This window comes from Physeter macrocephalus, chromosome 14 (assembly GCF_002837175.3).
Source record: "Physeter macrocephalus isolate SW-GA chromosome 14, ASM283717v5, whole genome shotgun sequence".
NCBI lineage: Eukaryota > Metazoa > Chordata > Mammalia > Artiodactyla > Physeteridae > Physeter > Physeter macrocephalus.
In genome coordinates, this window is record NC_041227.1 from 57885776 (window position 1) to 57898912 (window position 13137).

The 13137-nt window shown below is 38.5% G+C and overlaps 1 protein-coding gene across 3 annotated transcripts in view; it reads right to left on the reverse strand.

Annotated features, from left to right (window-relative positions):
• PARN (poly(A)-specific ribonuclease) overlaps positions 1-13137 on the reverse strand; it is a 159233-nt gene that overhangs the window by 31264 nt on the left and 114832 nt on the right. For all 3 annotated transcript variants that reach the window (XM_055090007.1, XM_007106145.3, XM_028499783.1), the window contains exon 22: positions 11885-12074. In XM_055090007.1, the coding sequence (XP_054945982.1) occupies positions 11885-12074 (190 nt within the window). The remainder of the gene's footprint in view (positions 1-11884; positions 12075-13137) is intronic.

Consider the following 13137-nt stretch of genomic DNA (forward strand, 5'->3'; position numbering starts at 1 on the left):
ACGCAGCCAAAAATAAATAAAATTATTAAAAAAAAAATAAAAAACCCGACAGTCTTACACTGATATCTATGGGACTAGATATCTAACAGTCTTACACTGATGATCTATGGGACTAGATATCTAAGCCTCTCCCCAAAGATATAAGTTTGAAATTCAGATGTTTTAACCTTAGGACTTCTTCAACCTAGGATATTTTTGGTTTTGGTTTTGGTTTTTTAAAGAAAACTTGATTTATTAAAATGAGACAGCATCTTTTTCAAACACGCACACTCTTAGGTGTAGATGATGTGCCACGTTTCTAAGAGGCAACTTAATGCACTGGGCTATGGATCCAAAAAGCGTATAAGTTAGAATCCTGTGTAACTTCAGCGAAATTGTTTAGCTTCTCTGAGACTCAACTTTCTCATAGATAAATTAGGAATAAACCAAGGGTTTCACTGAGTTGTTAGAGAATTTTTTTAAATGATGTAAAGCTTCTAGCACAGTGCCTGGAATGAAGAATCTCCTTCAAAAATGAGTTTTCTCTCTTGTTTTTCATTGTTCTGCAGATATTCCAAAAAGCAAGCTGTGCGTCGGTGAGCTTTACATCTTTATACTGATGGAGACAGAGAAAGAGATAAGAAGATGAGAGAGGTTAAAGGAAGAATGATTCAGCCGAACTAGAGCACTGGTCATGCATTAATTTTTCACAAAGCAACTTACTACAACATTCATGAATTTTGCTACAGTGTTGGTTATTTAAACTAGGATTAAACACCCAGGTTTAGCTAGTTAGTATGTTTTATTAAGGAGATTGAAGAACAGTAAAACCATGTGCAGTGTAAGGAATCACATTTTAAGAGAAGGAGGCTAAGAGTAACTTCCAAGATACACAGCTAAAAGAGAAAAGGAAGGTGGGGAAAAGTACGTGCGGTCCATTACCATCTAGCAAAAGGTGGGGGTATATATACATATAGATAGACAGACAGATACATAGTTGTTTATATATTTGTAAAAATGGAAGGATATACTGACAACAAAAGTGGTCACCACAAGGCTGGGGCAAGGGTGGCGGGTACAAGCTGTTAGGAGGAGGCAGGGAGGGAGGCTTGGTAGATTTGACTCTGGAACCACATAAATGTTTTACATAATTATAAGGCAAAGTTAAATTTTTAAAAAGGTAATCATTAGAAGTAAAAATAAAACAAACCTAAGTGTTTACTGAGTTGGCAGCTTAACCACACAAAAAGGAATTATTTCAAGTGACTTTAAAATAAGGTAATTTGACTGTTCATCTCTATCCTCTAAGGACAAAAATGACAGCAAAAAAATAAAATTCTTTTCAATAATTATATTATTAGTAATAATACTGAGAGTTATTTTGAAACTATTATATATGGTAGGATAAAACTATTATAAATGGTAGTAAAGTTACGAATAAATAATTAATTTACTATCATTAGGAAACAAAATTTTCACCCTAAGAAAAAAGAGAAACAATATTAAAAGAAGTTAAGTAAGTCCTGTCGTCTACTGGAATTGGAAATATCAGTATAAATTTACCTGAAAAACAAAAAAGGAAGGGAGGGAAGAAGGGAGCGATGGAGGGAAGACTTTCATGCTAGCTCTTTTCATTCAAAAAGGCTGTAAACAATGACAAATCCAATATCAATAAACACCCTTTGAACCCAGATTACGGTTTCTAAATACAATTTTCCATCAAAAGGAACAGGGCCCTTGGAGAAATGGCTGATTCCAAATATAAGGTAGGAAATGTACAGAAAGAGCCTGGAATATCTTCTCAAGAATATCAAAAGTCATGGTGGTCCAGTGGTGGTCCAATGGTTAACAATCTGCCTTCCAACGTAGGGGATGTGGGTTCGATCCCTGGTCAGGGAACTAAGATCCCACATGCCGTGGGGCAATTAGGCTCACGCGCCGCAACTACTGAGCACGCGAGCCACAACTAGAGAGCCTGCGTGCCGCAACTACAGAGCCCACACGCTCTGGAGCCCGCACACCACAACTAGAGAGAAGCCCAAGTGCCGCAATGAAGATCCCACATGCCGCAATGAAATCCCTCACAACGAAGACCCGACACGGCCATAAATAAATAAATAAATAAATAAATATTTTTTAAAAAAGAATATCAGAAATCAAAGAAGCTATTAAAGACTATTGGGCTATTAGAAGACTCAAGAGACAACTGGAAATGGTTCTCACAAGTCAGAAACAAGATAATTAGAGCATCAAAAAGAATGGCAACTGTAATGTACTAAAATATATATTTTTTAAAAACCCATGATTCAAACAAACAAAACAAACCTCATTGCTCACCTTTGGAAGGTGCTAGGAAACCAGCAAATTTTTCTGAAAGCTGATTTTAAAAAGGTGTTTTGGGGGGTGAGAATAAAGAGTTAGTTCTGCATTTTCTATATGAACTATATCTACAGGTAACCAGATAGATGATGAGAAGAAATGTTTTATTTTAAATAACAGCATCTGGGATAATCAATAAAGAAGTAACAAACTATAATGTTAGCGTTCTGCAACCCTTCATGAAATAATGAATCTAGCCATTGATCATTAATGGCTACTAAAACCATCAGGTGAAAAACTGCTAGGGGAACTTCATATTAGATGAACCAGGCCAGCAACATCTGAACCCACTTGATCAATCTTATCACAAAAATAGAGAAAAGAAGACTTTTTGTTTCACCCAATGTGATGCAACAGGAAATATACAACATCAGCTAGGAAATAGTTTTGCCATTCAGTTCAGCCCTGAAGCTGATCAAGTGTAGAGATCTAACTACCAGTTAATTACACAGTAGTAAGGTAACATGGTATACAACCTTACAAGAATGTTCCAGAATATGGGAACTTCTACAGAGCAAACAACTTGGTTTCTTAAATCTACTGCAAAGGAGTGGGGGGTAGGGGAGAATTCACAGAGAGAAGGAATTCAGCGATTAAGACAGAAATGAGACACATCAACCAAATGTAATACGTGAATTTGTTTAGAAACTAGAGGTCATTTAAAAAAGTTTGTGAACAGAAAATCTGAACACCGGATATCTGATATTAAAGAGTTGTTATTAATTTTTGTATGTGGTAGTAGTACTGTAGTTTTGTTTAAAAATGATTGCTGGGCTTCTTCGGTGGCGCAGTGGTTGGGAGTCCGCCTGCCGATGCAGGCGACACGGGTTCGTGCCCCGGTCTGGGAGGATCCCACATGCCGCGGAGCGGCTGGGCCCGTGAGCCATGGCCCCTGAGCCTGTGCGTCCAGAGCCTGTGCTCCTCAACGGGAGAGGCCACAACAGCGAGAGGCCCGCGTACCACAAAAAAAAAAAAAAGAAAGATTGCTTATCTTTTTTATCATGATCTTCAGACTTATGACAAATGATTTGCTGTCTATGATTTATTTCAAAATTATCTGAAGGGGAGAGGGAGAGAAGGAGTACTGATTAAGTAGGACTGGTCACACACTGACTGTTGACACTTTGTGATAGCTAGATAGGCCTTCGTTGTGTTGTTTTCTCTACTTCTGTCTATATTTGAAATTTTTCTGTAATGAAAAGTTTTGGTATTCTTTAAAGCAGAAATTCAAAAGGGCCTCTCTTCTGCTTCCTAGGATATCACTTTTAAATGAAAAGACACAAGCTCTTAGATGTTTTCTTAGATGTGTAGTGATTACAGTTAAGACAATAGTCCCCTATTTGGCATGTACCTAGATGCAATCTGTTTGAGCACTTTCTTCCCTTGAGGATAAAGCTGTATACCAGACCTGGGAAAACGTATAGGGGGCATGATGGATAGTGGAAAGAACGGGGCTCTGCAGATACCCTGGTTTCAAGCCCCAGTTCTTTGTCGAGAATTGTTTAATCTCCCTGAGCCTCTGTGAAATGGGGATAACCTCACCTCCCTCACAGTGCTGCTATGAGCATCACATGAGATAAAACATGAAAGACCTAGCTCAGAGATGGGCATTCAGGAGTTTATTCATTCATTAGTCACCAAACATCTGAGTACATCCTCTGGGTCAGACTCTAGGTTATGTGCTAGAGAAATAAAGACAGAGAAAACATTGCACCTGCCTTGAAGGAAAACAGGAAAGTAAATCAATGATTATAGTGGTGAAAGCAACATGTTTTAAGTTCTGAAAGGATAAAATTTTGGATCTAGAATTCTATATTCAAGCAACATTATCAATTATGAAAGTAAAATAGAGACACTGTTACAGAATTTATTAATCATACACTATATACGCAAAAAAGAAAAAAAAAATCACTCAAGGAAAAGATTACTTCCCTCAAAAAAAATCTACACACAAAAGGCTGGGATATTTGGAAGATTCTCCTTTGGGTAGCAAAGCTTTAATGGCATAGGAATACATTTTCTTCTCTGTGGGCCCCATTATGCAACTTTTTCTCTTCAGAATAATGAATTTACACAGTCATATTATAGATGATGTTGTATACCTGTTACCATCTCTTGGAATCAGGTTCTCAAGAAAGCACAAATGTACAGATACAAAAAAGTAGTAAAAATAAATAAATTAACAGCACTAACCAAAGAGAGAAGGGAGACAGAGAGAGACAGAATATATACGTGTTAAATTTTTAATGTTTTTTAGAAGTGAACAAGATATATTAGTCAAAGAAGATGAGAAATAGAAGTATAATTTAAAAGTATAGTGATAATAGATAATGAAGAAAATGCAGTAGCTGCCACTAGGAAAAAGAACTGGGAGTGTGGAGCCAGGATTTTCTCCCCTTCATTTCATATTCTCCTGTACTATGTGAATTTTTTTAAAATTATGTGCATTTATCACTCCAGTGGTTTAAAAAGTGTCACGGGAAAACACTTTTTCTGCTAAAATATATGTAACTCACAAGATCTACAGTGAATCTGCCAACATTTACTCTGCCCAAATATAAGAAAGATATTAAGGTAGCTAGACTAGATAATTTTTATAGTCCTTTCCAGAAGCTAAGGGATATGCAAATTGTGGAGATGTCATTTGGTTAATATAAAGACACAGATGTAAAGTCGGTTCCTAAGCTATAGAACCAAGAAGAGAGCAAGAACTAAAAAAAAGAAATTTCCCCAGGAAAAGGCAGCTGAGGACCAGGAACAGAGCAGCAGTCAAAGCTAAATGGAGATTCTTGCAGTAGAACCAGGGGCAAGAAAAAAGAAACAAGGGAAGGTCAACACTAAGAGGGAGTGAGGGGCCCCCATGGTAAGAGGGGCGGAGCTCAGGCTGTAGGGAAACATTCTGAGATGGGGGGTGGGGCGGGAGGGGTGGGGTCTGAAGGTGAGAGGCCACCACTCCGAGTCACAGAAGCACGAAAGCAATGAATGTGCAAACAGAGGACCAAGACATAGAGGACAAAAAGGGCTGAGTACAAGTTTCTTCTGCTATAGACTGAGTGGTATCTAACCATCTAGAAATCATGGGGAGAAGGAGCTTCAAAGAAATTCTAGCATACAGATGGTAGATGGGAATTTGAAAGACAGTACACAGTGAAAGGGTCAATGATCTTTTATCTATCTGGTGGGTTTTCCTTAGTATTTCAGTGTAGTAAAGGGCTTTTATAGGTTCACCCAATCTTATTTTTATTATATACCTCTTAAGCAAAAGTTCTCCTGCTACAGGGATTTTCAAAAATCTAACTCAAAGGGCCGCAAGAGTTTGTACCAGTTTCCTCTTCAAGCCCTACACTGTGTACAGTGTAAAAACACTTGGAATTTAAGAGCTAGAAGGAACTTTAACATTCTTTCTGACAAAATGCCTCACTTAAGATGAGAAAACAGAGACAAATCCTGGGCTCTTGCTAGTAGTCACTGAAGGGAGGAGTGAATGAGGTCTTTCCCAAGGTATCCTTGGGAAAGAACCCAAGCTAGAACCCTTGTTTGTCCAGCTGCCTAGAAGTCAGTTCCCTTTCCATTCTGTGGCCTTGGTTGTCTCTATGGCATTTTTCAGTCGGAGGAGAGAAAACACTTGCTCCACAGGCCCATTTATGAATAAACGTGTAGGCAGTCTGACAAAGCAGTGGGTCCCGGAACACAGTCTGCTTCATCAGAATTCTTCTTTGTCTGTAAAGGGCTCCCCCCACCGCCCCTATTTTCTAATGTAATATGCACATTCAATTACTAACTGCTAACTTTAGATGAAAATTATATGAAATCTGAAAACCATAGGTTTGATATATGCTTTAGCATTTCCTACATAAGCAGGAATTCCCAGGAGCTACTACATTTTCAAGGAAGGCTGAAATTTAGTTTTACAGAAAGGGAAGGCTAGAAGGAAGAGACTAACCAAAGGGTTTTTCCCAACAGTTGAAATAAGCCAAAGGGCACATAACCCCTAGACATGATTGAACAAATCTCTGTAAGGGCAAAGTGGCTTTGGAAAACCATTTTCTTTAATTATAGAACATCGTTAATAAAATGAGAATGGTAATAGCATCTGTTTTTCAGGACTGTTTCCAACATCAGTGTTTATTTATGGGGACTAAATATCTATTAGTGAGATTTTAAATGTTTTCGCTTCCACTGTAAAGGAGGATTCTTCAAACACCATGCCAACCTGTACTTATTCAGAGCTCTTGCCACCAAACCAAATCTCCTTTTTCCCTTCTCAAGCAAATTTATGTCCAGTCCAGTTTCCCAAAGCCCTATCTTTTGTCCAGTAATCAACTATAAACTCCTTGAATATTCTGAATCTATTATAGAAAAGAAAAGAAGCCTGCTGCCACAATACCAATGCAAACAGCAGAAGAAATGGACATCCACCTCTATGGGCAACACTAACAGCCAACCCTAGAAGCTCGGCTGTTGTGACGTGTCTTCCAAGGTCTCAGATCAATTCTCTAGAGCCAAAGAAGTGAGTCAAAGAGCCAACCATAAGGGCCCTGCACGATCTTAACTGGATCCTTCTAATTATGCCTGAATTTTTATGTTTATACTTATGTCATCTCCCCCATAGTTTAGTCCCTTATTTTCTTAAGAGTATTAACTTTTAAAGAAAGAGAGAGAGAGAAAAGGAACAAAAGCAACAACATATCAAGCTTACAAAATGTAGAAGCAAAATATGAGACAGAAAATCACAAAGGATGGGAGGGGGTTGATGGAAATATACTCTTGTAAGAATCTTACATTGTTCATGAGGCAATGTAATTTTCATGTAAAGATAAACTGTGATACATTAAAGAGGCGTATTATAATCTCTAGAGCAGTGCTTGGCCAACAGAAATATTTTGTGAGCCAGATACGCAATTTTAAATTTTCTAGGAGCCACCATTAAAAAAAATAAATAAAAAGAAACCAATGAAATTAATTTTAATAATATGTTTATTTCACCCAATATATCAAAAATATTATCATTTCTACATGTAATCAATTCTTCAAAATCAGGTGTGTGTTTTAAATTTACAACACATCTCAGTTTGGATTAGCCACATCTGAAGTACTTGTTAGGCCCATGTGGTCAGTGGCTACCACTGGGCAGAGTAGCTCTAGAGCAGGGATCAGCAAACTTTTCTGTAAAGGAACAGAGAGTGAACATTTTGAGTTTTGTGGGCCACACAGTCTCTGTCACAACTACCCAAATCTGCCATCGTAATGCAAAGCAGTCAGAGGCAGTATGTAAATTAATAGGCACTGCTGTGTTCCAATAAAACTTTATAAAAATATGTGGGCCTGATTTGGCCTATGGACTACAGTTTGCCAACCATTACTCTGGATCAATGACAAAAAATAACACAAAAACGTATAAGCAAAAAGTTGACAGGGAAGATAAAATGGGAGGCTATAATATCTGTAAATACTAAATAACACACAATTCATCCAAAAAACGACAGAAAACAGAAGGACACAGAACAAGCAGGACAAGTAGGAAACAAACACCAAGATGGAAGACAGGCTCACCTGTATCATTCATTAGATTAAGTATAAAAGGCGGGGATTGTCAGAGTGGATAAAAGAGCAATACTCAACCATAAGCTGTTTATAAGAAACCTACTTTAATTATAAAGACAAATAAGTTGCCAGTAAAAGGCAAACACCTACAAGAAACAAGAGTGGCTATATTAATATAGGACACAATAAACAGCAAAAAAAGGTTATTTCTAGAACTGCAGAGAAATATTCTACAATGATAAAAGGGGCAATTCATTAAGAAGACATAACAATCCAAAATGGGCATATACCTATTAAAACAGTTTCATGAAGCAAAAATTAATATAATTAATGGAGAATTAAATCCACAACCATAGTTGGAGATTTCAATACCACTCTCAGTAGCTGAAAGAAAAAGTAGACAACCACCCCCCCCAAAAACCCCAACAACAACAAAAAACCCCTAACCCACAATCAGTAAAGATATAGAAGAGCTGAGCAAAACTATGAACCAACATAACTTAAAATGATATTAATGGAATATCACACTCACTCAAGTCCACATAGAACATGTCAGTCCATAAAAATAAGTCTCAATAATTGTCAAAGAAGTTCTAAATAACTCATGTGTTAAACAAGAAAGCACAAGAGAAATTAGAAAATATTTTGTAATAGATGACAGTGAAAAGACAACACATCAAAAATATGTGGAATGCAGTTAAGCAAAAACTAAAGGAAGGGGCTTCCCTGGTGGCACAGTGGTTGAGAGTCCGCCTGCCGATGGTGGGGACACGGGTTCGTGCCCCCCGTGAGCCATGGCCGCTGGGCCTGCGCGTCCGGAGCCTGTGCTCCGCAACGGGAGAGGCCACACGGTGAGAGGCCCGCGTACCGAAAGAAAAAAAAAAAAACAAAAAAAAACCAATCGATGTCATGCAAAATAGTTACAAAGGGCAAAAACCATATGACAATTTTAAAAGATACAGAAAAAGCATCTGAAAATATCCAACATCTATTCATGATACAAAGTCTTAGCAAACTGGAAATGGAGGGGAACTTTCTCATCCTGAAAAAAGACTTGTATGGACAACCTAAGAATTATAGTTCAAGGGGTAACACTGAACTAACTTCCCCTCTCTAATACTGGAAGCAAGGCAAGGATATCTGCTCTTCCCACTTTAACAATATACCAAAGGTGCTAGTTGGTACAATAAAGCAAGAAAAAGAAATAAAAGACATAAAGATTGGAAAAGAAATAAAACTGTGTAAATTAAAAACTCTGCCGAATATTAAGAAAAAACCCAACCTATCAGAATAAGTGAATTTTAAAACGTTGCAGGATACAAGGTCAATATACAACAATTAATTATATGTCTATAGAGAGGCAGCAAACAATTTGAAAATGAAACTTAAGAAACGATTCCATTTCTGATAGCATAAATAAGATAAATATTTAGGGAAAAATTAATATAAGACATATAAGACTTCTACAGTAAAAACTATAAAACAGGTCTAGTGAAGAAAGACAAGATCATTCTAAAATTTATGTGGAATACAAAGGATCTAGAATAGTCAAAACAATATGAAAAAGAACAATGTTGGAGGGTTTATGCTACCTGATTTTAAGACTTACTATAAAGTCAGAAAAAAGAAAGTGTGGTATTGGCATAAGAATAGTATAAAAATGAGTGGAACAGAAGGGTCCAGAAATAGATCCAAACATACATGGTCAATTTATTTTTGACAAAAGTGCCAAGTTAATTTAACAAGGAAAGAAAAGTCTTTTTAACAAATGTTGCCAGAACAACTAGATATCCATATGGAATAAACTAAACCCTGACTCCTATCTCATACAAAATTAATTTGAAATGGGTCAGACTTAAATGTAGAAGCTAAAACTATAAACCTTCTAGAAGAAAGGTTTCTAGAAAATCATTGTAACCTTAGGTAGGCAAAGTTTTGGAATGGGGAAAAAACCCACTAACCATTAACAAAAAAAAATTAACAGGACTTCATCAACATTAAAAATATCTGCTCATCAAAATACATCACTAATAAAATGAATATACTACCCCAGACTCAAAAAAAGTATTTGCAGCACAAAGGATGTGTATCCAGAATATATAAAAGAGCACCTACAAATCTACAGTAAAAAGACAAACAATCTAATTAGAAAATGGGCAAGTGACTTAAATATCAACCTCAAGCAGAAGATATTTGAATGGTCAAGAAGCACACAAAAAGGTGGTCAACAAGAGAAATGCAAATTAAAATCACAATGCAATACCATCTTATATCTTCTAGAATGGCTAAAAAAGACTGAAGGCACTAAGTGTTGTCAAGGATGTGGAGCAACTGGAACTTTCATATAATACTGGGGGAGTATAAAATGGTACATCCACTTTGGAGAACTGTGCGGTTGTTCTTATAAAGTTTAACATACATCTATCCTAAGAACCAACAATTCTAATTTTAGATATTTACTCAACAGAAATGAAAACATATGCCCACAAAAAATTTTTTACAGAAATGTTCATAGCAGCCTGATTTATAACAGTCCCACCTGGAAACAACCCAAATGTCCACCAACAGGAGAACAGGTTAAGGCTGTATATTCATACAATGAAGTAATACTAAATAATAAAAATTAACGTACTCGGGCTTCCCTGGTGGTGCAGTGGTTAAGAACCCGCCTGCCAATGCAGGGGACACGGGTTCGAGCCCTGGTCCAGGAAGATCCCACATGCCACGGAGCAACTACTGAGCCTACCCTCTAGAGCCCAAGCGCCACAACTACTGAAGCCCACATGCCTAGAGCTCGTGCTCCACAACAAGAGAAGCCACCGCAATGAGAAGCCCACGCACTGCAACGAGGAGTAGCCCCCGCTCACCGCAACTAGAGAAAGCCTGCGCGCAGCAAGGAAAACCCAATGCAGCCATAAATAAATAAATTTATTTTTTAAAAAATTAACGTACTCCTGATACACACAACATTAAGGATGAATTTCAAAAACAGGTTAAGTCAAAGAAGCCAAACATAATACCAAATGATTCCATTTTTTATAAATTCCAAGAATAATCAAAATTAATCCACAGTGACAGAAATTTGAAATAGTTGCTTAGGACAGTGGGGGCTTGGAGTTGCTTGAAAAGGGGCACAACAAAATTTTGAGGCGGGGAGATAGAAATGTCCTACATCTTGCTTTCAGTGGTGGTCACCTGTGTATATGTAACTGTTAAAACTCTCTGAACTAAACACTTTAGATCTGTACATTTTATTAGGTTATAATATGAGGTATGTTAATTATACCTCAATTTAAAAAATCTCTAAAAAACCATTTAAAAAGTAGGGAGGGCAATCCAAAATATTAACAGTGGTTGCTCCTGGGTGGTGGGATTATGGCTAATTTTTTCTTTGTTAATTCACACTTTTCTCTTCTTTACAATTTTCTATAAGGAACTCCCCCCCACCCACCCAATTTCTAGACCTATGTTTTAAGGTTTCACAAAGATTCTAAAATATCACCAGCATTTATCTTCTGAAAGTAGGAATACAGGTAAGTAAAGGAAGTGCGTATCAATTTCTCTTTCTACACCAGGCATGTGGTGCAGTGTCTACGTGGGATATGAAAGGGGTTTAGAAGCTCAGCCAGAAGCAACGTGACAGCCTGGGAAGAGGAAGAGATCAGACAGAAGAGTTCACCTCTGACCCTGGCTTTCTTACTGAATGGTGGGCAAGTCATAGAGCCCCTGTTTCTTCACCCCTAAAATGGGAATAAGATGTATCCCCTTGTCTGCCTCATCAGGGTTTTGTGAATGTTAACTGAAATGGTCTATACAGCACAGAAGGAATTAACCGAGTAGTAACTTCTGATATTATGTGAAAAGTTAGAAAAAAGTCTTTCTCACAAGTCAGATTTACTACTTAACAGTCCTATAAGAAGCAGCGAGAAGAGCTTTGCTAGAACGACACTGCCCTTTCAAATCGACAGCCAAGAACTCTTACCTATTGGCGTGGTAACAGTGATTCTGCAAAGCATAGGAGATGCACTGCGTTTTTAACCGCTTTCTCTCAACCTCCTTCCAACTATCTTCTGTCCACTTTCTCTTGATCTGCTTCTCCTCATGCTTTGTCCCCACATATTCAGCATAGGTCTGGATGCGATAGCTCTCTGCATATTTGCTGGTATTGACAGCTACAAGGAAAAGAAAAAAATCCTTATCAAAGAGTCTGGCCTAGCCCCAGGGATGTCACTTCGGAAAGATGGCCTGAGGTAGTCCAAGGAGCCCTGGGGTGAGGTCTGCACTCCCAACCCCGCTCTGCCATTTAGAAGCCAGGTGGCCTTGGGAGTGTCCCATAGGCTCTCCACATCTGAGTTTTCTCACCTGGAGAAAAGACAGTCACTGCTCCTCAATCTCCCTTACAGTGTGAAAATGCTCTGTAAACTATTAAATAACCAGAATGATGTAAGCAAAACGTTAATTTTCGGAATATCTGCAGGTAACGTTACAGCCTGAAAATTACTCCTTTTCAGAGTAAGAACATGAAAAACAAAACCAAACCACTAAGGGAAAACTGTAAACCCTCACTTATTTTGTTAAAAATAAAGATGACAAGAAAAGCAATACTGACAGCAGTGCTGATCACTGTGTCAAATACCAAAGGTCTACCATACATCTATGTCCAGTGCTTTGCATACATGATGTCTAATCTTTACAATGCACTTGCAAGGGAGAATTGTCTTTATTGAATATGAGAAAGCAGGTGCACAGAGGTTGGGGGGATTGCTGCAGGCCGCACCGTGGGCCAGCGGCAGTGCTGGGCGGCAAAACCAGGCTGCTTCGACCCTAAGGCCAGGGCCCTGCCTGCCGTTCCGCACTTCACTTTGGACTCTGCAGATTCAAGATATTCCCACAGTACTTGAGACCTGCCTCTTCTCCTTCTGCTTTGAAAGCCTGCTAATTCTCTGTAATGTGCCTCTGGCAGGAGTCCCTGAAAACTAGAGCTTGCTCCCTCTTTGGTGTTAATGCCTGACTAAGGCCGGGTCCGTCTTGCTGCCTCCTTCTCGGAGGGTGGGGGATGGAACGTGAAGGTGGCCTGGGAGTGAGGACCCACAGAAACCGGGAGGATGGGGCCCCATGTGCTGGCTCCAGCTTCTGCAGTGTGAGCACACACTCCCCAGCCCACTATCACTGCCACTGGTTATTACCCACACTAGCAGCAAGACCGTAAGGGCTGGGCAATGCTGGCAGGGGCTG